Source organism: Salvia splendens, chromosome 10, assembly GCF_004379255.2.
Source record: "Salvia splendens isolate huo1 chromosome 10, SspV2, whole genome shotgun sequence".
Classification (NCBI taxonomy): Eukaryota; Viridiplantae; Streptophyta; class Magnoliopsida; order Lamiales; family Lamiaceae; genus Salvia; species Salvia splendens.
This window is the reverse complement of record NC_056041.1, coordinates 2,750,156-2,775,210: the sequence shown is the minus strand read 5'-3', so window position 1 is coordinate 2,775,210 and position 25,055 is coordinate 2,750,156. Positions and strand designations below refer to the sequence as shown.

Below are 25,055 nucleotides of genomic sequence, written 5' to 3'. Positions count from 1 at the left end.
ACTTTGATTGAAGAATATATAAGAAATAGCATTACTTTTATTAATATTAAAATCTTAATATAGTATATTACCTTTGTTTTAGAGATAAATGATTTGATTAATATATGGCATATGATTTAAGTGAATAAAATATTGTCATGAACAAAAATAATTTTGAATTGGAACGCAGGCAACTTTATATGTTGATCAATTTTTATAATTATTTGTACAATAGTGATGCACCTAAGTGTAAAGTAAACTAACCATATCTGTAAACCGTTACTTTTGACTTTCTTTACAGTAGAGCAAGTGATCAGTTGCTAATAAAAAATAAAAAATAAAAAATACTCCCTCCGTCCCTCACTACTCGCATTTATTTCCTTTTTGAGCGTCCCAAGTTACTTGCACTCTTTCCATTTTTAGTAAAAAATTTCACCTACAGCCGTCATTTTTGACTTTCCTATACACTCATTCCTTAATCTCCGTGCCGAAAAGGAAAGGAGCGAGTAGCCCGGGACGGAGGGAGTAAAAAATAAATAAAGGACAACTCTATGTTTTTTCTTTTACAGAAAAAGAAATATACATAAAGCATGACTCTTTTGAATATTATTTCACCTATATATAAACACACACACTCCTCATATTTCCTCTGTATTCGCTTTCTCTCTCCCACTCGCAGTTTCTCTCTCTACAAGTACCAATTCCCTTTTCCTCTTTGGGTTTGGCAGAGATTCATTCCTCACAACACACTGCAGCAGTAGCGAGTGAGAGTGAGTGAGAGAGAGAGAGATGATTACATGGCACGATCTCTACGTTGTGCTAACGGCGGTGATTCCACTCTACGTGGCGATGATCCTCGCCTACGGCAGCGTGCGGTGGTGGAAGATCTTCACGCCGGATCAGTGCTCCGGAATCAACCGATTCGTCGCTATCTTCGCGGTTCCGCTGCTGTCCTTCCATTTTATCTCTAAAAACGACATCTACACGATGAATTTCCGATTCATCGCGGCGGATACACTGCAGAAGATCGTGATGCTGGTGGTGCTGTCACTGTGGGCGAATCTCACCAGCAACGGCAGCCTGGAGTGGTCGATCACGATTTTTTCCCTCTCTACGCTTCCGAACACGCTGGTGATGGGGATTCCGCTGCTAATCGCGATGTACGGAGACTACGCTGGGAATTTGATGGTGCAGGTGGTCGTGCTGCAGTGTATCATCTGGTACACGCTCCTCCTCTTCCTCTTCGAGTACCGCGGCGCCAAGATGCTGATTATGGAGCAGTTTCCGGAGACTGCGGCCTCGATTGTCTCCTTCAAGGTGGAGTCGGACGTCGTCTCTCTCGACGGCCAGGATTTCCTCGAGACCGACGCCGAGATCGGCGGCGACGGGAAGCTTCACGTCAGGGTGAGGAAATCCAGCGCGTCGCGGCGGTCGTTCTCCGGCATTACGCCACGGCCGTCGAATCTGACCGGTGCGGAGATTTACAGCTTGAGCTCGTCGCGGAATCCGACGCCGAGGACCTCCAATTTCAACCACTCCGATTTCTACTCGATGATGGGGTTCGGAGGGAGATTGTCGAATTTCGGCAACTCCGACACCGGAAGGCTGTCGAATTTCAATGTCGGTGATATGTGCTCGGTGCAGTCGTCGAGAGGGCCGACGCCGCGCCCTTCCAATTTCGAAGAGAATTGCGCTCCCGGAGGGCTGATGACTTCTCCTAGATTCGGATATTATCCGCCGCAGCCTGCGGTTCCAACTTCATACCCTGCTCCCAATCCCGAAATCGCCTCCGCCATGCCTAAATCCGCGAAATCTCACCACCAAACAGTGAGTAACAAGGCTAATAATCACGACGCTAAAGAGCTGCATATGTTCGTATGGAGCTCGAGCGCGTCGCCGGTCTCCGAGGTCTGCGGCGGCGGCGGCGGCGGCGGCCTCCACGTCTTCGGCGGGAACGATTTCGGCGCTTCCGAGCAATCCGGGAGGTCGGATCAAGGCGCGAAGGAAATCAGGCTATTGGTCACCGATAATCCCCAAAATGGGGATACCAAAGGTAAATCAATTTTGGTGCTATTCAATTTCAAGCGTGATTTACTGGATATGTTTATTTAGTTTCTATTTTTATCTATGTAAAACTGCTGTGTCAGCAAGGTGTTTGATGGTTTGTCTGTGTTGGTATTTTTTTTATACATTGAAGCCGCTCCGCAAGGTGGGGAGTTCGTTGGGGAAGACTTCAGTTTCGGGCGAGGAGAGAGAGATCACGGAGATGATAATCATCATGTGAGAGGAGAAAAAGACGTTCCTCACAGGCTGTCGAAGCTGGGGTCCAGCTCCACCACCGAGCTCGACCCCAAGGCCGCCGCTGCAGGCGCCGCCGCCGCCAACAAACACATGCCGCCCGCTAGCGTGATGACACGTCTCATCTTGATCATGGTCTGGCGCAAGCTCATCAGAAACCCCAACACCTACTCCAGCCTCATTGGCCTCATTTGGTCTTTGGTCGCTTACAGGTAATTTACAACCAATCAATTTCAATGTATTAAATTCTAATTGAAGATTGATGAACCCTAATTTAATTTTCAGGTGGAATGTGCACATGCCTAAAATCGTGGAAGGGTCGATCGCCATCCTCTCTGACGCCGGCCTCGGCATGGCCATGTTCAGCTTAGGTTACTATTATTACTCAAATTCACCGGATCAAAATGTAGTGTTTATCCATAAAGGGGCCTAATTAATTGAGAGCGGTGTATGGGGCCCTTGTATGGTTGCAAATTGATTTTGATTTTGATTTATAATCAACAGGTCTGTTCATGGCCCTTCAGCCTAAGATAATCGCCTGCGGTAACTCGGTGGCGACCTTCGCCATGGCCGTGCGGTTTCTGACCGGCCCTGCCGTCATGGCCGCGGCCTCCATCGCCGTTGGCCTCCGCGGCAGCCTTCTCCACGTCGCGATTGTGCAGGTTAGTGCATCATTCATCATATCCTCAATTGTAAATTAACATGTAGCATTGAAATTGATTTGGATTGTGATTGGAAATTTGAAATAGGCTGCGCTTCCACAAGGAATCGTTCCGTTTGTTTTTGCCAAAGAGTACAATGTTCATCCAGCAATTCTCAGCACTGCGTAAGTTAATCGAATCACACTCTCGCAATTAAGTTAAATGTTGTTAATTAGTGGGTGATTAATGTCAGATTTGGGTTAATCTTGTTCAGGGTCATTTTCGGAATGCTGATCGCCCTCCCAATCACTCTGGTCTACTATATTCTCCTAGGACTATAAGATTTTAATTGAGGACAAACAAACGGTGTCGTTTCATATAAATTTTTGACTTGGATGATCCCCTTCCTGGTATAAATCCGAAGTGGGAATGGAGGGAAATACGGTGATTGGTCGGCTGCGGAGGGGGCGGAATGCAGAGGAAAACAGGGGGATTAAAGAAGGCAGAGATAACCTAAATCACTATCTTAGTCTCGTCTTTTTGCAATGGGATTTCAATTTTTAATCTCTCTTTTTGGTTTGTTAATATATATTTTTTTAATTTATCGTTTTGTGGAAGGGGAGAAGAATAGTTCTTTTCCTGTAGCTTTTCCATTTGCTTTGATCATTATTTTGCTGTTTTGTTTAGGGCAATAACTTTTGCCGTGTTTGTGTTTTGTCGTTTATTTGACACAGTGTAAATTACTTTTAGGATGACTAATGATAATTATTCATATATTTGGCGTGTTAATTACTTCGATAAGATGGTAATGATATGTTGTACTATTTTCCATATCCTATCTTCGAATAAAGTTAAACTTTTCAGATCTATAGTGAACTTTCCACTTTGTGTAAAGCATCTCACGTTTATTATTTAGTATATAATACTCAATAATAATTACTGTATCGTGAAATAAAGCACAATTTGATCTATTACATGGAGTAGAATATTTTCGAAACTTAAATTGACTAAGTTCGTAATTGTTGTAATATTAACACTTCGGAAAAATTTCGAGCATTAGAGAGTTCATGTGGCATGCCTTAATTAGCTAATTTGTGCAATTATTTAATAATAATACGTAATAAAGAAAGAAGATAAGCAAATGAAAAAGGGAATTCCTCTTTGGGGGAATTGATGTTCCACAATCCTACCTTGTGAGCCCCTTTGCTATTGAGTTGGTCTATGGCCATAGCCCATAGGGTGATCATGGTGGTGCCTCAGCAATTCCTAATATTTTTACTTCTATAATACACGAGATCACATTTAATGCAAAATCGATAAAATATCATAGAAATATAGAGTAACTGATTATAGGTATGATTAATGGAGAATCAGACGTCTCATATAAATAAAGAAATCCATCAAAAATTATAAATTGATTATTTTTTATAGACATGCAAAAATGACATTTATTATGAATGAATTTAGTAGTATGTGGGAAAATGTTTGCACTCACAAGTCAAATGACAATGCGAAAATTGTAGTACTACATTTTTTTTCATCATCTCTGAGAACTAGTACATGCTATTTATGTGTTAGATTAGGTACTACTCCCTTTGCCCCACTTTAGAGTACCAATGCTATATTGCTATTTATAGAATATTCCATAAATAGTAATATACCTCAAATTTCACGAACATTTTTTCACTCACATTTTATTCTAAAATTAATATATAAAAGTAGTATCAACATTCTACTATCTTTTTTCACCAACTCTCCTTTATATTTTTTAAAACTCATGTCGAACAGCCGAAGTCAAATGAGACTTCTAAAGTGCGATGGAAGGAGCTTTATATTTATTGTTGTTGGTTTTTTATTGTTTGCTTTCTTCGACGATTTTGTATGCTTCGAACTTTCCCGCTCGCCATCTGTTTTGGCCCCAGGCATTTTACTTAATAAAAAAGGCGCAAGTGTAATACACAAGCAACAATGCACCATAACTAAATGTCGAGATTGTTCCCCATTTAACACAAGTACAAGTGCTACGGTTCGAATACACAGTGTTCTTTCACAATAATTGTAGGAAAAAAAACTCAATCGAAATCCTTTTTCCCCCACATTTTATTTGATTGGGGCACATTGCATGTTACTCGCCTCGGTACTGTATGTGTACATTATATACATACATTAAATGCAAGAAGGCGTGACAGCATACATATATAGACAAAGAACACTGGATAGTTGTTATATATGTTTGTGCTGTGTTTGTTGTGTGTGTATATTTTGTTATGTCAATTCTTGGCTCAAACGTTAGTGAGTTGTTTTAGTCTGAGTTTACTCACTACCATTTTCGACTGTCTTTTGTTTGTCCTTGTGCTTTACAGACATTATGGTCCCTCTCAATGTCTCTACATTTTGCTTTATCTCTCACACAATTTGCAAATCATTAATCTAATTCACTATTTGAGTTTCGATTGATGTTTTGTTGGAAACTACAATGGAGTTAGAACATAATGCAATTAAACCTCCAGTTAGATTAGACTAATCTTCAATAAATCAACTTGACTTGACAAATTTATGTATTCTTAATTTTCCTTGTGTATATATATGATCAATTATCGATTCAAACTTGGATTGAGAGAATATATGGACATTATAATTGTGGATATTTTCTTGTTCGACATTATGTTTTGAGTGTATATCATAATGTACATTTTTTGTTTTGTTTTCGAGTTATGTAATTATAGATCATAAATTTGCACCATCAAACCAAAAGTTTTGGATAACTCATCGCATATGTACGTATATATGTACGAGTGTGTCTAACACTAGGGGTTCAATCCATGCCTATGTGAATGAAACAAACTCTTTGGCTAGTCCCCAGCCATTTTAGTGCGTTGATCGTTGAGATGAGACAAGACATTAGCCCTCTAGTTGTCGACAAGAGGGATACATCTGGAAACCAAAAAAAAGGTACACATCAAATTAGATAGTTCCTATTACTATTAAACTAAATGTTCATAATTGGTATGATTAATCAATAATTAAATAAATAAATGATTCAGATATATGTTTATTATGGAATTACCATATAATCTAAAACAATTTAAGCAGCTTATACACACACATATATAGGAGAAGAGACAAATAACAACAACCTAAAAATCTAAAAAAATTAATTACTAGTACATGATATTGATAATTTGTGTATGTGTGTTTGAGCTAGTGCATGTGGGTCGGATGAATGAATGCATGGCGACAAGCTATGCGCATGGATGCATGCATGTGTCCATCGTCGTCGACCACCACCACCGAACCAGCTGTTTCCCCGCCCGTACACTTACCGGCTATAGACAAAGGTGGCCTCACCTCATGTGGATGCCCATGTCATGTTCATGTGTATTATTTTCTTAATTAGGGTTTTCTCTATTCCTTTTTCTAGAATTCGTTGATTGAATGTCACAAACCATGCATTATTGAGAGGATAGGGTTCCAAGTTGGTGTCACAAATAAATTTGGCAGAGTTTTAGTGGATTTTTGCTATGTAGTAGGGGCCGCCCCCTAAAATATAAAGTAAAAGCATTGAAATTAACTACTCCATGGCAATGTCTCCATATTATGGTGAAGACTATCGAATTAGGCAAGAAATATGTATTGGGCAATTGAAGCATTGCATTGAAAGAGAGAGGGGGAGTCCCCACATTGCTTCTTTTTCGAACGTTGAATCTTATAAATTTAATCTTCAACCGTAAAAGAATAAGCTGGACATGTGTTTAACCAATAACTTTTTGGGTTGTATATCTTATTATAGATTTATATCGAGTCTAATATGCGTACACCAATATTCTAATTGAGTGTAACATAGAAATATATAATCTTAGTCTCATGAAAAGAAATTTCTTTTGAGCTCAGAGATTTTTGTAAATTGAATGTAAAAAAGAGAGTAAAATATAGTACTACTACTAAATTAAGAAAGGATAAAATAAATAATTTAAAAAGAGTAAATTAGACGAAATAATAAAGTACGAGGAGATTACATTTATTAATTTTTATTATAAAGGGAAATGAATTAAACATAGCAGGGGTGAGAGCGTAATAAAGAACGATGTAACACTAATAGATAGAGGTAGACTAACTTATAAGTATATATCAATTTGAATTATTTGACTACTTCATGTGGCATTTTTTTTATGATGTAAGTATATACGATCATTATTTTGCCTAGTGGCAAATTTTATTTTTTTTCGAAATATCATTATATACTCCTAAAATTAAATTGTCTTTTTCGTTATATTCTTGGGATATCGCTTGAGATGATGAATGTTACACACATGCATTCCATTATAATGACACGGTGGTGATTTAAAAAATATTAGTAGCCCTCAAATTTATGGTGGAAGAAGTGTTTTTGGACCAATTACATTTAAGCCGTGGCCAAGATGATGAATATATGATAGTATTTCATTATTTTGTAAATGCCTAAAACCAAGATGGCAATACCATATACTCAATATATATATATATATATATATATATATATATAGAGAGAGAGAGAGAGAGAGAGAGAGAGGAGAGAGAGAGTGTGTAGGGTGAAAGGCGGACATGGGGTGGTGTGATGGTCTAATTTGGACCACTAAAGGTGGGTTTGATAAGGAAAACAGAGGAAAAAGAGTTGCATTTCACAAATTCAATTTATGATCATACAGCTTTCATTCACATCTTGGTATATGCACATCTCACCCAACCTATGGGCCCTTTTGTTGCGTTACGTTTTTTTATTAATTATAGTACTGGTACTATTTCATTACTTATCTCATAACTTATATTGATTGAATATTTATAATTATACTAGTATTAGTATCTATTTAATTCCTCAAAAATTAAACGAAAATGGCAATATTTAGTACTGGTATTAGGTGGTCTCACGGGAGTGGGGAGGAGGAGATGAGTGAACGGCGGTGGAGGAGGACACCGTACCGTGCACACGCACTAGAGTCTTTTTTCTATTTTAGTTAGCCCTCTAAAATAAATATTTTCAAGAAGCAGTAAAACACCAAAACAAAAAAATTGTGAAATTTTTTGCATATTTGCTACAATGGCCCAAGTCCATATAAAGAAATTGGGCCTTTGTGAATATGAATTTAATTGGGCCACTTTTGATGGCTTTGATTTATATTGTCAGAATTATTTATCACTTATGGATATCACTAGTAAAAAGACATTTTTGTATTGATAAAACTATTCACTATTTCTAGAAGCTCGATCTCTCCTTATACAGAGGAGAAACTATAACCGGAATTTTTAAAAAATTACATTATTTCTTGAAGCTCGATCTCTCCCCCGATAGATATTTTGTGTTGATTTTGTTAGGTCACTGTTACACGCCTATCAAATTATTAAATGAGTGTTTACATTTTAGGTCCAAATTATTAAGCCAAGATATAATTTTAGCCCAAATTTGTGTGGGCTTAAGGTAAACGAGATGTTGGGGTTGGGTAATTAAATAGTGTGGGCTAGGGATATAATTCAGCAATGTATTTTTCAACTTGTTTTATTTAAATACTTGTGTGTATACTCGGCCTTAGATTATGAAAGGAAAAAAAAAACATTATAAATGTAGTTTAATGGACTTTAGGCCCATTTGTCTATTTTCTGCCACAGCGAAACTTTATTATTAAAAAAAAAGAGTGGATTAAGCATCATCTCTTTATAGTATGGTTACACTTACACATATGGCATTGCCATTAACCCAAGAAAACTACACATTCTTTTCTTAAATGGACAAAGAAATGTTCCCGCGTATCATTATTGTTACATTATGCGTCTCACAACATGAAGTGTTATTAGAAGGGGGTTAATACCGTTGCTTCATGAGGGTGTACGTGAGGATCTATGCATGGGATCGCAGCTCATTGATTCGGTTAGAGTGTGAGTTATATAAGATGACACAATAACCGTATGAGCTCTAGAGAGATTACACAATTCACAACAGCAATCAGAGCACGAGAGAGTGAAAGGAGATCCTCAGCCGGGTAAAGGGTTTGAGGAGCATCGATCTTGAAGAGTATCGATTGGAATCGCTCGTCCTTGCGTGTTCATGTTGGTCAGTTGATTAGCTACTGCGTTTTAGCTTAATTCAGCTTGTATAGAGATTGTATAAAGTGTATGTGTGGATTCTTGAGTGTGCAACATTTGTAATTCTCGATCTTCATCATCAATACAAAGAATACTAGAGTTCTCCCGTGGACGTAGATCATTCCGATCGAACCACGTAAAATCGCTGAGTTCATTGCTTGTTTCTTGCATTCCATTTCGGTTGATACACTATGTGTTGAATTCGGCCGATCTTGTTACAATTATAGAATATCTGAGTTTGCTAAAAGTAAATATTTATCATAAAACATACTCCTACTTTCACTATTTTTAATAAATATATTTCATAATTCAACTCACATTGTATTATAAGTGTAATGTATAAAAGTGAGACCTAGATTATATTAACTTCTTATATTAATTGTTACATTATGTGACGAGTATAAGTGTGACAGTATTTGATGGAGTATTTTTATAAGGTTAGAATTACCTAATATTGTCAATTCTTTTTCCTTTGAAATTCCATGTTTCTTCTTCTTGTTTTACGCAGTTTCTTTATTTGGGCTTCTTGTCTGACTAGATTCATAGTACAACAATCAACCAACTGTAAAATTGACATATGTATCAATAAGTCAAATACTCCGTAATATTTATTCTATTAATTTAACAAAAGAAACTATGTAGTAATTACTGAGTATTTCCACCATAGTCTGTGACGATAACCTTGCAATTTTATTTTCTATTTACTACTAGTTTGACCGGTACACGAGAACTAATTTTTCGAAAATAAACAAACAATTTGATATTCATGATTTTTAAATTATTTTAAAATTTTTATATATGTGCATTTAAAAGGGTGTTTCGGGAAATAGAAATGTGCATTTAAAAACAAATTAGATATGACTTCAAATTCGAGTCAAGAAATATGACAGTATCTATTTTGTTTGAGTCATGATCAATGAGGGTGTTTCGGGAATTACATATGTAAACTTATAAACTGATTAGATTTATTTATAAAAATGATTTATTAGGGCATCAATAGCTCGAACACAACAACCTTTAGCACTACATTATCTGCACAACCTTTATCATTATTCACAATCATTAGGCACTAAGGATGATATTATTGACATACTTTTCGTATTTCCCATTTATCTTATGTTTTAATTCATTATTATTTACAAATTATAATTAAATTGATTTACAAATGAACAAAACTACTAAAACTACATTAAAATAACTAATATTATATAATTGAAACAAATAGATAATTACTACAAATTTTAACAAGGTATCATTTGAATTCACCAATTGAGTGATATTGTTCGATCACGTAGCTATGAAGACATTAGAAAAAAATTGATGTACAAATGAAAGAATATATTAAAAATTACATTAAAACTACAAAAGAATATACTACTATAATTTACATAATTGGTAAAAAAGTTACGAATTTCAGTAGTGTATTTGTTTGAATTCAATGGTATAATCCAAACACTCAAGTCACTGAAGCTTAAATATTGCATCGATTGTGTTGAGTTCAGTGGTGTGTATATAAGTTGGTTGAGAATTTGTATCTGACACATTGATAGAACTATAAAAAATATAATAAACTAAAACAAGAATTTGAGTTCATATTATGCGAGAATAATAAGGTTAGTGTGGAAGCTTGAAAAGTGATAATGAAAGTATTTATAAATAGAAAACAATAAGCTAAGCGATTTTACTTTAAAAAGCTAAAAAGAACACTATATATAGTTTTGCGATTGACCAAAAAAGAGCATGCTCAAATACACGTGTAAAATGATTGTTGTCTTATTAAGACTATACAACTTCGCGTTGATGCTCAATTCTTCATTAAGCACGAATGCTCTTAATTCTTAAACACACAAAAAGAAGCAAAAGAAATATCCAAGTCCTGCAATTTAACCTGACAAACCCCAAAGGGTAAAAACGTAAATCACGTACTAGAATAAAATTACGACAATCTAGAAAAGGATGAAGGAATGCGAGATTACCAAAGCTGAAAGGGTTAAAAAATAAATATGACAAAATACGAGCCCCCCAGTCGAAAGCCTGTTCCAAAAGCAAAAGACTAAATTAAATGACATTCTCACCCCCTCACCCTCCAGCGCCTCGGCGCCCCATAGGGCTATAATGGTCATTCAATACTGACCTCCTCTGCAACAATTGGTCAAAACAGTAAATTCGACAAACTGAAAGGGTCTTGCGAGTAAATTCGGGTCCGATAGCCATTATGATATCTGCAACAGCCCCTCTTCAATCCCACAACAAAGCTAAATCAGAAATAAAAAGAGAATTTCTTCTTATTTTTCTGCAAAACCGAACAGCTACTTCTACTTCTACTGCTGCTTTCTTCAATTTCATTTCATTCCCCTAAAAATAGCGAGAAAATATAAAGGGAAAAGAAAGAAGAAGAGGGTTCTTCTATTTGTTATGGCGTTTATAGGTAATAATCTGTGTTTAGCTTCTTTTCAAAGAGATAATTTTATTCGCGGATGTGTGCTTGTGTGTGTGTTTTTTCAAACTTTTAGTGTGTGTTAACAGTTCTAATTTGGTTTTTTTAAGCTTATTTTGTACTTCTATTAAGATTTCGTGGTTGCTGTGTGTTGGAACTCACTTCGTTGGGTGTATTTTAACCCTCGGCATACAAATTTTGTACATCTTGGGAGAAAGTGAAAAAAGATCGAATTTTTATTATATTTGGGGTTGTTTCGAATTGGGGTTTGATGCAATACTATGTGTTTCAGATGATAGAGGAGGGAGAAATTGAAGAAAAGATTGTTTCTTGGGGATCTGACATTTGTATCCTGCTCTACTGGGCTGCGAAAAATGTCTCAAACCAACTGGGAAGCTGACAAAATGTGAGTTTTTGTTCACTTTTCAGTACTCCTTTTTGCCTGTAATTTGTTCTTTTTGGTGGTTTATGTTCCTACTTCATCGTATTGTTCTTGCTGTTTCCGTGAAGGGTTTCTGATTTTCAGGTTGTTTTACTAGGTCAGTTGATTTAGGCAAGTTGTGTAGTCTTGGAAAGTATGTATGCTCTTATTTTGGGGTGAGGTCAGGATGAATTTAGATTCCCCCTATAATAGGGTTTTCATTTGTAGTGTAGGCTGAGGATGATGATTAGTGTTCTGTTCTCGGATATCGTTTATGTGTTTTTCTCTTTTTGTGGGATATGTAGTTATTCATGATCGAATTCTGTCATTTCTGGCTTACATTCTTAGTTACAGATTCATAGTTGACCCTTTGTTTAATGCATATCCTTTGATTTTTAAAGTTCGTGTATGCTTCGAGTAAAGGTATTTTGAACTTGTTTCTTGACTTGTTGTTTTCAGGTTGGATGTCTATATCCACGATTATTTAGTGAAGAGAGATTTGAAGAAGACTGCACAGTCTTTCCAAACTGAAGGAAAAGTGTCATCTGATCCTGTTGGTCTGTACTCATCACGCCTAATGTAGCATGTTTTGTTCTATGTAGAGATTCGAATTATTTCTTTTTTTCCTTGCTTCAGCTATCGATGCTCCTGGTGGTTTTCTCTTTGAGTGGTGGTCTGTCTTTTGGGACATTTTTATTGCCCGGACAAATGAGAAGCATTCCGAAGTTGCTGCATCTTATATCGAGGTTAGCTACTAACGCGATACAACAGTGTTATAGGAATAGCCCCTAAACAATATGATGATACTCCGTTTTGAGTCTATTGTCGATTTATTGTTATCGACTTTTTAGTTTTTACTAATTTGGTGCTTGATAGATGTTATTGCACGGTTATCAAGAGCTAGATAGTTCTTTTATGTTTAATAACTCTCTTGTGGTTGAAATCTTGTGATTTTTTCCCGAATAAATCAGACTCAGTCAATGAAGGTGAGGGAGCAGCAACAGCAGCAGCAGCAGCCACCGCAGTCACAACACCAACACCAACAACAGCAGCAACTGCAGATGCAGCAGCTTTTATTGCAGAGGCAGGCTCAGCAACAGCAACAACAACATCAGCAACAGCAGCAACAACAACATCAGCAACAACAGCAGCAGCAACAACAGCAGCAGCAACATCAACAACAGCAGCAGCAGCAACAACAACAGCAACAGCAGCAGCAGCAGCAGCAACAACAACAACAACAGGCACATCAGCAGCAGCAGCAACGGCGTGAGGGTGCCCACCTCCTGAATGGTTCGACTAATGGGATTGTTGGAAACGATCCTCTCATGAGGCAAAATCCTGGCACTGCCAATGCTTTGGCAACAAAGATGTACGAAGATAAATTAAAGCTCCCTGTTCAGAGGGATTCCTTGGACGATGCAGCCTTAAAGGTACAAGACTATGTCAGGCTTAAGAATGAACCACTACTATGAAGTCAGTTTCTAACACTGTGATGTTTGCTTTCAGCAAAGATTTGGGGATAATGTAGGCCAACTTTTGGATCCTAACCATGCTTCGATCTTGAAGTCAGCTGCAGGAGCTGGCCAGCCGTCTGGGTATGATAAATATCATATGGATGCTTTTGCTTATTGATGCTTTCTGACCAGTGGTGAAATTTATGTTTCAGGCAAATGCTGCACAGTTCTGCTGGTGGAGTATCTCCGCAAGTGCAAGCAAGAAGCCAGCAGTTTCCTGGCTCTGCACCGGTCAGTATATTCATTGCATCTTTGTTTAGTTGTTTTACTTGTTTCTTAGTTTTGTATTATGCATGTATACACATCATCAGGAAATCAAAACTGAAATGAATCCTATGCTCAATCAAAGAGGTGCTGGCTCTGAAGGCTCACTGATTGGAATCCCTGGTATGCTCTTATTGTTCGTCCTGCTTCAAAGTAATATTTTTTGTAAGGAATTATCGCTGTATTGCAGTGAAGAAATTTTGGGAATTTCTGTTAGTGAAGCCATTTAAACTTTAAAGAAACTAAAAGGCGAAATCCTAGACCACAAGCAGAGTTTGTACATGGCAGCTCCATTGTTGATCGTATGTGTGTTATCCTAACTAATAGTACTATTTTGCATGTTTAGGGTCAAATCAAGGTGGTAACAATTTGACTTTGAAAGGATGGCCTTTAACTGTAAGTATATTATAGTGTTGACACATTGGTAAAACTCCCTTTAAGCAATTTATGTTATGCTGAGGTTGGATACTTATCTATCCTTCTCTTCTTATGTTCTGTTTGTTTCTTGGCAGGGTCTCGATCAACTTCGTTCTGGTCTTCTCCAGCAGCCAAAGTCGTTTATGCCGGGTCCTCAACCCTTTCATCAACTACAGATGCTGACACCTCAGCACCAGCAGCAGCTTATGCTTGCACAGCAGAGTCTGACTTCACCATCCGCCAATGATGTAGAGAGCAGAAGGCTGAGGATGCTACTGAATAACCGAAGTATGTCTATGGGGAAAGATGCGCTATCTAATTCAGTCGGAGATGTAGTTCCTAATATTGGATCCCCAATGCAAGCTGGTTGCCCGGTTTTGCCTCGCACAGACCCAGAGATTTTGATGAAGGTATCTATCACTGACAGTTGTTTCTTGGGTCATTTCACATTACTCAAAACAGGTTAAGTAATGGCATCATTTTTATTTGATATGTTGTATAGATGAAGATTGCACAGATGCAACAACAGCAACAGCAGCAAAGCAATAACCAAACGCTACAGCAGCAACATCCACAGCATAGTCTCTCGGGTCAGCAGCCTCAGAATTCTAATCACAATCTCCAGCAAGACAAAATTATGGGTGGTGGAAGTGTTACGGGTGATGGTAGCATGTCAAATTCCTTCAGAGGGAACGATCAGGTCTGTCATTTCATAGCAGTTTCTTCTGCATCAATCTGTGATCTCTTACGAAAGCCTGAATGCAGAGCTTAATAAGTGCATGTTATGAGTGTTGCTTTAGTGAATTAACACGGTCTTTCATGCAATCGTTTCAAGGCTTCTAAAAACCAGACTGGAAGAAAACGAAAGCAGCCTGTGTCATCCTCTGGCCCTGCTAATAGCTCAGGAACTGCAAACACGGCTGGTCCTTCTCCTAGTTCAGCTCCGTCGACGCCCTCTACTCATACACCTGGGGATGTGATGTCTATGCCTAATATGCCACACAACGGTAGTTCTTCAAAGCCTATGATGATGTTTGGATCTGATAACACTGGTACCCTTACATCACCATCCAACCAGTTGGTGAGAACAGTAGCCGGATCCTAGTTTTTATGGATTAAGTTTGTTCAGTCCTGAGCTTCCTCATTTATTTGTTTGACAGTGGGACGATAAAGATCTCGCGCAAGCTGACATGGATCGTTTCGTGGATGATGTTGAAGACAATGTAGAGTCTTTTTTATCCCATGATGATGCTGACCCACGGGATGCAGTTGGCCGTGGTATGGATGTTGGCAAAGGTAAGTTAAAGGTTTCTGCAGCTTTAACTATATAGAGAGTCCCCTTGAGGAATGAGGCGTGGAAGACATTCATCTCCTGTGATATTAATATGTTCTTGCCCTGAATTCAGGGTTTACATTTGCGGAGGTCAGCTCTGTTCGTGCTAGTTCAAGTAAAGTCGTGTGTTGCCACTTCTCATCAGACGGGAAGTTACTTGCCAGTGGTGGTCATGATAAGAAGGTATTCGTTGGAATTGAGAACGAATACTCGTGATTGAGATGACTAGTTGTGCACCGATATGCACCTGTTATCGTTTTTGTCACTGCGATAACAAGTCAATACTAATTGTGCAGGCTGTTTTATGGTTCACGGACACTTTGAAGCCAAAAACTACACTCGAGGAACACACTTCGCTTATTACTGATGTGCGCTTCAGCCCTAGCATGGCCCGCCTCGCCACATCATCATTCGACAAGACTGTCCGTGTCTGGGATGTGGAAAATGTTAGTTGAATATATTCTTCTTTAAAAAATTGTCTTCAATTAAGATTTGTGTTCTGACTATCTTCGTATTGCAGCCTTCGTATTCTCTTCGGACCTTTACAGGGCATTCGTCTGGTGTAATGTCATTGGACTTCCACCCGAATAAAGAAGATCTTATATGCTCCTGCGATGGTGATGGCGAAATAAGATACTGGAGTATCAATAATGGTAGCTGTGCACGAGTTTTCAAGGTACCCTACAACGAAATGACAACCTCTTTCTCCGCTTTGCCTTCGGCTTTACTTCGCAATCGAATGTTGTGTCTTTATTCAATGCAACAAAATTCCTTGACCTCCCTCGTCTGGTTGGATTAGGGTGGAACTTCCCAAGTAAGATTCCAGCCCCGACTTGGACGGTATCTTGCAGCCGCTGCTGAAAATGTCGTGTCAATACTGGATGCAGAGACACAGACCTGCCGGCATTCATTAAAGGTAATTCCTTTGTTCATCGTTTTCACCTTTGTCGAATAATTCCTTGCATGTTCATCGTTTTCACCTTTGTTCTAATCTTGAGTACAGGGCCACACGAAACCTATCCATTCAGTCTGCTGGGACCCATCGGGAGAACTCCTGGCATCCGTAAGTGAGGATTCCGTGAGGGTGTGGTCGATGAGATCCGGGAAAGAAGGGGAGTGTGCGCACGAGCTTAGCTGCAACGGCAACAAGTTCCACTCTTGCGTTTTCCATCCTACCTACTCCTCGTTGCTCGTCATTGGTTGTTATCAGGTAACTAACTAACTAACTAACTAACTCGACTCGTTAAAATTGTCGTTGCTCATAACGTTGAGATTGACTGGGGCCGTGTTGTTTATGTGACATAACAGTCTATAGAGCTATGGAACATGACTGAGAACAAGACGATGACCCTGTCCGCCCACGATGGGTTGATCGCGTCGTTGGCCGTCTCGTCGGTGGCAGGCGTGGTTGCATCGGCCAGCCATGACAAGATTGTTAAGCTGTGGAAGTGAGGACCAGAAATACCTAGCTTTTGTGGATGGATGTATTTTGTCTATTTTGTGATTTTATTTTGAATTTTCTTTTCTTGATAGGTTGTTATGGGAAACATACTTTGTAGGCTTAGAAACTAACTGTTAATCTGTTATGTTGCTTTGGCTACTCACTAAATTTCTACTGTTTATGATGGTTGGTCTCTCACAACATTTCCTGCTATTTTTTAGTAGTAATTTTTTCAATGCACTTTCATTTTAATGTAAAATAGCTTCATTTTTTTGAAATCCAAAATAACGCCTACTTGTAATCTTGTATGGTTGTATTTCACACGTCTCTCTTGAAAAATCAGCCAACTTTTTTTTTTGTCCATCTGTCAAATTTAATCTATTTTTATTTAATGTTTTTCTTTTCTCATATTTTATGTGATTAACAATATGGATTTTATAACTCTATTACACTACTTTAATTCTTTTTTTCTCCTTCCCTTTATATTTGTGGGACTAGTGGAGTAGTAATTGTGAAAACATACTACAGTTCAATTCTTCAAAATACATTTAAATGTTTAATTACCAAAATTAGTTAAATCTAAAACTAAGGGATAATAATCGTGAAATGTATGAATTTTGGGATTTTTGTAATTATAATATGATTCGAACTTTTTACTAATTAGAATGGAGATGGATGTTATGTCGATATGCATTTTGAACTTGCATGATACTCCTTTATTTTTAATTAGTCAAAATGTGAATTATGTTATGGTACCTAATAAGTCCTTATTTTTTTTATCAATTCACAAAATAATATTAAAATTTTATTTTTTTTATAATATGATAGTATCATTTTTTTTCTTTCTTCAATATTTTTCCTTTCCTATTTATTCACTTTCAATTATAAATATCTTAACTACTTTTTTCCCTTGCCAATTTTGCAATTGAAATTTCATCATCTACTATCGGAATTAAGTTTTGATGGTTGACGGAGGGAGTATAATTCAAAAGAAATAGTTATTGATCAAATTTAAAAGTCATGTCCAAAACTTATGACATACTAGTACTACTATATACTTGTTCTACCATCAAAAGTAAAATTTGAAAGAGGAGATCATTGGACGCAAGATAAAATTCAAGTGTTTTGAAACAAAACTCATAAAACTATAACCAAATGTATATCGAAACTCAACTGATAAACAGTTTCATCTATAGCAAGTTAGAGTTCGAATCATCTCGAGTATATGGATCGTTGTATATAAATAAAAAAACATTTGTAAACAGATATGATGAATTTCTCCCATGGAAAAAATGGGGACTCAGATGAAATATGTCATCAAAGGCATCAAAGCCAAATTATGAACGACGAGCGAACCAAATGATATTATCTTCATTATCCCCTAAATTTAAATACTTTGATTTAACCAAAAATAACAAAAATCAAAGAAGAAAGAAAATTACCCAATAAACTAAGACATACAAGAAGGGAACTAAGCTGAATAAAATGAGTGAGATAGGTCAATTATGTGGTGGAATTGAGTTAAATAGAGGTGTCATTGCGTTTCCTCCAAGTTGTGGATAATAATTAAATAGTCTATAATGTGACTTTATTCCATGTTGTGATATACTATTATTATTAATTTTGACGAAAATGATGGCTGGCCAAATATACCTCTTCCTTTTTCAAAGAGTTTTCATGCCACTATGCATATTCAATTTTAAATGTTAAGTGCCCTTTCTCTTTAAAAATTTAACATTAGTATATGAAATTTGTTTGGAGAAAAGAAATACAAACTGATATGGAGTAGTAAATTCAAATAGAGTTGTGTCTTGATTGAGAAAGGTGACAGATGACATTATAAACAACATAAACTTATGTATAATGATTACAGTGTTATGCATCAGAAACCAAATTACAAATCAAAGTAGTATATTAGGATTCGTTTGGTAAGAATGATGATAGTGTATAATATTATTATTACCAATATTTTGTTGTGCAAAAACACAATCCTTTACAAAATAAAAATATTATTACTATAATTTATGAAATTATGCTTATCACCTTATAAATGTTATGCCTAGCACAAATCTTAGTTATATCAGATAAGCTTTAACACATTTCACCAAACAAAAACGAAGTATTACAAATAACATGTAGTACTGTATTTTAGTTCTAGTACATTACAGTATAATAATTCATTACTACAAAACGGAGCTATTGCGCTTCCATTCGTCTTCATTTTCTCAGAAAATGTGAAGTTAATTTATTTTTATGATGTCACTCAATTTAATAATACTATATTGATATTCAGTATTTCGAAGATTCATTAATTGACAGTAAAATTTTATATTGTTCAAGATGGAAGTTTAAAAATATATAGGACGTGTTTGTCTAATATACTAATCACACTCCGATTTTAGCGAAATTTGTAATCAGCATTCAGCCAACTGTATTAGACTAATGCAGATCTGCCAAACAGCGCCTTAATTGCTTCTCCTAAATAATATCTCAATTTTTTAAATCCCGATTCATTTCTACAACATTTTTTTATCAATTTCTGAAGACTCAAACAATTTTTATAAATTCTTGATAATTTAAATTTTGGAACTGGTTTCTTCCATCAGCTGCAAAGTCCAAACAATGGAAAAAGACGAGGTAACTTTGATGAATTTGTTTGTTTGCATAAACACGATCCAGTTTGTTTACTCAATTCATCAATGAAGATCTCTTTCATTGATCAATTGAATTTTACGCTTATCCAAACATGTACAGTTTCTAGAATTTCTTTCTTGCCTACTTGAAATATCCGGTTGTGGGGAACTGATTAATTTAGTCGGAGAAGAAAGTTAGTCGAAATATTCCAGCTATTGCGGTAGAGACTTAATAGATTCGGTGAAAAATAGGCTGTATTTCTCTCTTGTTTAGTTGTGATCGTTGATCTATGCTAAGCATACAGGAAATTGTAGTTCATTCACTCCATTTGAAAAATCTGGCCCTTGTATGTATTTGCTGCTGTAGCGCTAGAATTAGATGGCAAGTATTGCAGAATGTGGTTTTAATTATTAAGTCGTGATTGTGTTTTGCTTATTATTGGGATGAACAGGAGGATGATGTTATGGAGGAAGTGCGAATTCTACGCGAAAAAATCAATAAAGAATGCCCTAATTCAATTGGATGGAGACTGGTTTCACTTTTGGGGTGTATGAAGGTCATTTCACCTCTTTATCATGTGCTTGTCTTCTTCTCTTTTTTGGTTAATGATCACAAAGTTCGTATCCCTGAGCTTAAGCTTGTATAATCCTTTTTTATTTCTGCAGAAGTCTCATCACTTTCTTTGCAGCAGTTTCATTGCTGGGGCAAATTGTTATCAATTGCTGACTTTTACTTTTTGTTTCTTAGGAGCTTGAGAAACTAGAATTAGATTTCCAGTCCCAATGTAGTTCAGACTGTACAAGATTGCAGAAGGAGGTTGATGAACTTGATAAGATGTTGAATAGTGGTGCAAATTATGAAGATTCTGATGCATTTCACCATTCTTTTCAAGACTCCAGTGAGAGACTTGAGTCAGTGAAGAAGGTTAGACGTAAAGCCTTTCCGCCTACCACAAGTAATAGATGGATATTTCACGAGCAATGCTTCAGCATATTTCATGAGCAATACTTTAGCATATTTCTTGTCTTTGGGTAATCTCAACGAATATTGTTGTATTCCTATTTTCTTTCTATCAGTTGGAGACAATTTTTTTGTCAATCTGACATTTTGAATGCTTTATTTCTTTTGAACAGTGAGAGATTTTACTTGTTATTTTGCCCACTCTAAACTGGGTGATCTTTTAGCTTTGAGCCTGTGAGTTTTTTTCCTCATTTGCTCTGCTTTGCTTCTAATCTTGTGATCTTGTCTTCTGCTAATTCTGCCTTCAATTAACTCTAATTTTGTTTATGTTTTTCTGTTCAACTTAACTAAGTGCTGGTAAGCATTCAGTTTAAACGCTCAAACTGATGTTCTCTCTCTCTCTCTCTCTCTCTCTCTCTGTCAATTATAGGAACTTGCCACAAAACTAAGAGCGATTGTGTCACTAAAGCAGCAGCTTGATGAAGTACCATCACAGGCTGAACTAATACAGTACCCTCCTAAGCATCTCTTTCTGCCACTCCTGAAATTAACCCCACCCCACAAAATTTTTTTTGAACTTCTGATTAATGATTCAGGTACGATCTTCGACTTTCTGAACTTAACACTCAAATTCAGTTAAAGAATTGACATTTTGAAAATATCATGAGCATTTATATTCTCTGTGTTATTGCTTATATATAAGGCTGAACTGCACATAGATTTGTTTTGTTTTTTTTCCGTAGAAAACGCTCCGACAAACACGGAAGCACTATGATACATATAATTCTTTGTTGGAGATTAAAGATTTGATGCTCAAGGAAACATCCTTGTTGAATTCAATTAATTTGCAGGTAAAGCTTGTAGAATTAGTTCATCTTTTGTTTTCCCTCAGCTTCCCATTTTGTACTTGGTCTTAATAATTTGCTTGATTCAGTTTCGTTGTGATTGGTACATTTGTCATGTTGAATCTGCTATTACTTCTAGTAACTTGCCTCTCTGAAAGTAGCCATATTTGCTCAAGCTATTTCAATAGTGTGTTGATAAATTAAAGTTTTGAAAAATGACCTCATTCAGTCAGTTTCCCCCTCATTTGCCACCACTTACTGAGACTTAGTTCAGTTTAACATGCTATTAGTTCCCTTTATAAGTACTCAACATGTCCATATATGTGGTGTGTACAGAACTACAGAAGTCATCAAGAAGTTTCACAAATTGTGTTCACAATCGAAGTTGAAGTTACCTAGAATTCAATGTTATTAACGGATGTGAGTCTGTGACCCACTATCTAGTAATGCACTGGCAATGGCTAATGTTACTAAACTACAGACCTAGGTGTTCCACTATCTCATTTATCTATAAGGAGTATTGCTATGGAGGGAGGAGGGAGGACCTACAGGTTGGATGCCAGAGATAGTAAACAGTTTTTACAATCAAGATTTAACCCATCAAAATGCTGATTGAATAGGAAAACTTTTGAATATTTGAAGTGTGCGGTAGGCTTTTAGATGAAAGGAAATAGCATGTGAACAACATAACTTTAATCTCTTTACCGAAATTATGTCCCCATTAGCTTTTATTTACGTCAAATTTGTAGTTGAATTGTGATGGTGCCACTCACATTATTATATGTTTGCCCTTGTAGTTCGACAATGCTATTACTAGTGCTGATGGAAGAATAAAACTCACGAACTCCCTGGAAGGAATTTTAAACGGGACTCAACAGGTATCCATTTCGTATGTGCATTTCTACAAAAACTGAAATTAATCTAACCATATAACTTTAATTAGCATCTTGAAGATGCCGTTCCATCCATTACTATCTTGGGAAAGTATATTCTAGAAAAATGCTTTGAGAAGGTTCATGCAGAGTAAATAGATGTATTTGGAAAAGTGAGAGCTGGAAAGTTTGACCAGTTGAGTTGATAACTTGATTAGACATTTTATTTTGAGACGTGTTTGGTTTACTTGTAATGAAATGACAGATTAAGAGAGTCTTCTGCTTATGGGCTTTAGTTGTTGAAAATTAGGATATGTACTCTTGAGAATAATAATATCCCAAACTGGAATGTGTATTTTTGTGCACTTAAGGAAATTTATCTAATACTTAAAAATGAGAGAGCAGTGGGAACTCATAAAAATGGTAACTGTAGATGCAAATAGTAGTGTCATCAGACTCACCCTTCTGTCAGAACTTGTGAAACTAAAATCTCTTTATAAGTTTCATTAGCCATAAACTGGATCTATAGAGTGACAAATGTTTCATATTATCATCTAAAATCTGCTGTCTGTTTCAGTTCTTGTGATCACAAATTTTACAAAATTAAAGTTCTAAACCTCAACTCTAATCAACAGTTAACCTTTCAACACAACATAACTTGCTAATGTGAAAATTGGGTAAGAATTTGTTGAGATGATGTCGTTTCCCTTTTCACCTTTCAATGTTCATTGGTTTCTGGTGTTCACAACAGTTAGTTCGCCTAACTACTTACTCACTGCTTTCTAGTGATATCCGTATGTCCTAATGTTACAGAAACTTGAGAAGGTGCAATTGACACATGAATTAGAACAAAAGTCTTGCAATACTATTAAAGAAAAGTACACCGCTGCAATTTCAGAGCAAAGACGGAGCTCTTCTCTCGTGAAGCTTTTCCAGGTATTATATTCCTCCGAATTTTCACCTCCCAAACTAAGAGACCCTTGATTATATCTAGTTCGTACCCTCTGCATCTTAGATTATCAGAGTTCCCAATATTGTCGTATAGTTCAAGATCAGTTCGAAAAAATTGGCATAAGATGCATATAGTGTTGTCCCAAGTGTGCTCACTTTACCTACTCAGTCAAAGATATATACGCAGATGATCAAAAAACATTATCCATATCTCATAAGCAATTAGTCAATGATTCTTCTGTTTAGATAACATAGCATGTTTTTAATGTTCCCCATTGCACTCTTTCTTGTGCTTTGATGACTCTAAAGCAACTCTTTTGTCTTATGTTGACCAGTTTCCTTTTTTTTTTCAACTAGCTTTGATGTCATATTTAGAATTCTCAACTTAGTTTTGGTCAGTGTTTATGCTTATGCTACACCTATATATATTTTCTGGAAGAATGCGCAAGGAACGAAAGGCTTCGATCTCAAATGCATGAACACAGGATATCATAAATCATTTTCCTCTGTATTTTCTTGTCTTTCAACTTAAGCACATTTTCGAATATGATCAGATTTTGATTTTATAGTTTAACTAAGTGATCTCTACATTTCAATATTATCACCATTGTTTGTTTGTGTAGAGAGGATGGACTATTTTTATTGTCTTTTTAATGATTGATGATGGCTTAAAAAAGCCTAATGCTCTTACATAAATGAGGATAGAAAAAAATGGTTTCTCTTGAAATTACTGTAATCTTGAAACTTTTTGTTTCAGCCGAGTTGATGTTAACTACTACTCCCTCCGTTTCTTCATAGGTGAGTCATTTTTCCATTTCGAGAAGTTTCTTCATAGTTGAGTCATTTCTATATATAGTAATTATTTTCTCTTTCTTACTTTACTCTCTCTTACTTTTTTCTCTCTACTTTATTCTTTCCACCTTTTTCTCTCTCTCACTTATTTTATCTATTTATTCAACACACTCAACATCCTTTTTTAAACTTCGTGCCGAAAAGTTTCGCCTCAACTATGGTGAAACGGAGGGAGTAGTTGTTAGAAGAAGCCAATCCACCCCATGTTTTTCTCAATAGTTTGGCAGTGTGAAGACAAAGCTAAAAAGACTAAAGTGATCAATTTTGGAACTATTAGCGTTGAAGATTAATTAAATCGATTTGAGTACGTAATCGCAGCTAATTAAATTTGTCACTACTTGAGCATTATCATCTACGCTTGTGGGTAGCCACTAGGTTTGTTTTTTTGTATGTTTGTTGTAGATTGTTGGTCTATTTAATTTCGATTCAGGCAGCTGATCAAGTGTATCAAACACAATAAGACGTCACTATTAGATATGTTTTATTCGCAAGTAATACTTAAAAAGTATATCATTCTCAACAATAATGTTCATTAAATAATTAATATATAGTCTCAAATTTTAATGACACTCTCCAAAAGTTAAAGGTTTCCAAGCCATAAATATAATGATTATTAACATGTGGCGCATCTATAAGCAAATACATAAACCTAAATAAAGAAGAGAGCCAGATAGGTAATTGTAATATCTCTTTGTGTGTGTGTGTGTGTGTGTGTGTGTGTGTGTTAAAATTAAAATATCTATAAATTAAAATCGGTCACTGAATTTCCTAATCTCTCGACTCCAATGGTGATAACAAATTGTACTCCTGCATGATTCGTGAAAGTTTCCCATCTGACAAAAAATGCATATATAAAAATTTGGATTTTTAAAATAATTATCACAATCAAGCTAAAAATAAACACAACAAGCATTGACCATTTTTTGACAATTTACTTTACATAGTTCTACAAATAATATCAAATCGATGCCAATTTCTAGCTTGCTAGCTCTTTTCTTGGTAAAAAGATACACGCAATACTTTTTACAAAATGAGTTCTTGTTCAAACTGCTAATTAATTAGTTCAACATATAATAAGC

At 36.2% G+C, this 25,055-nt stretch overlaps 3 protein-coding genes across 8 annotated transcripts; all 3 read left to right on the top strand.

Moving 5' to 3' along the window:
• Positions 1–633: 633 nt before the first annotated feature.
• On the top strand, positions 634–3,707 carry LOC121752313 (auxin efflux carrier component 7-like). Its single transcript, XM_042147310.1, has 6 exons — positions 634–2,032; positions 2,177–2,489; positions 2,563–2,648; positions 2,782–2,939; positions 3,027–3,103; positions 3,193–3,707. Exons 1-6 carry the CDS (start codon positions 769–771, stop codon positions 3,257–3,259), a joined length of 1,965 nt encoding a protein of 654 aa, XP_042003244.1. The 5' UTR covers positions 634–768; the 3' UTR covers positions 3,260–3,707.
• A 7,548-nt stretch (positions 3,708–11,255) lies between these two features.
• LOC121752272 (transcriptional corepressor LEUNIG-like) lies at positions 11,256–17,065 on the top strand. Its single transcript, XM_042147255.1, has 19 exons — positions 11,256–11,460; positions 11,762–11,875; positions 12,350–12,447; positions 12,527–12,636; positions 12,862–13,323; positions 13,400–13,488; positions 13,560–13,638; positions 13,719–13,794; positions 14,018–14,067; positions 14,184–14,498; positions 14,591–14,788; positions 14,924–15,169; positions 15,249–15,384; positions 15,495–15,604; positions 15,718–15,867; positions 15,942–16,097; positions 16,221–16,337; positions 16,425–16,631; positions 16,730–17,065. Exons 2-19 carry the CDS (start codon positions 11,844–11,846, stop codon positions 16,871–16,873), a joined length of 2,775 nt encoding a protein of 924 aa, XP_042003189.1. The 5' UTR covers positions 11,256–11,460; positions 11,762–11,843; the 3' UTR covers positions 16,874–17,065.
• Positions 17,066–19,275: 2,210 nt separating this feature from the next.
• Positions 19,276–24,499, top strand: LOC121751239 (coiled-coil domain-containing protein 93 homolog). Of its 6 annotated transcripts, none has more exons than XR_006040034.1 (8): positions 19,276–19,499; positions 19,948–20,052; positions 20,244–20,527; positions 20,630–20,690; positions 20,887–21,052; positions 21,200–21,307; positions 22,099–22,179; positions 22,987–23,725. XR_006040034.1 is itself a non-coding variant. In XM_042145950.1 (8 exons), the coding sequence occupies exons 4-8, from the start codon at positions 21,044–21,046 to the stop codon at positions 23,617–23,619; spliced, it is 381 nt and encodes a 126-aa protein (XP_042001884.1). In that variant the 5' UTR covers positions 19,279–19,499; positions 19,948–20,052; positions 20,244–20,420; positions 20,887–21,043; the 3' UTR covers positions 23,620–23,725. The 6 variants fall into 6 exon arrangements, 5 of the variants coding, with proteins under 5 accessions (XP_042001884.1, XP_042001886.1, XP_042001882.1 ...); XM_042145950.1 differs by lacking the exon at positions 20,630–20,690 and having other exon boundaries at positions 19,279–19,499; positions 20,244–20,420; positions 22,987–23,109; positions 23,560–23,725; XM_042145952.1 differs by lacking the exon at positions 20,630–20,690 and adding an exon at positions 23,882–24,499 and having other exon boundaries at positions 19,281–19,499; positions 20,244–20,420; positions 22,987–23,109.
• Positions 24,500–25,055: the final 556 nt, after the last annotated feature.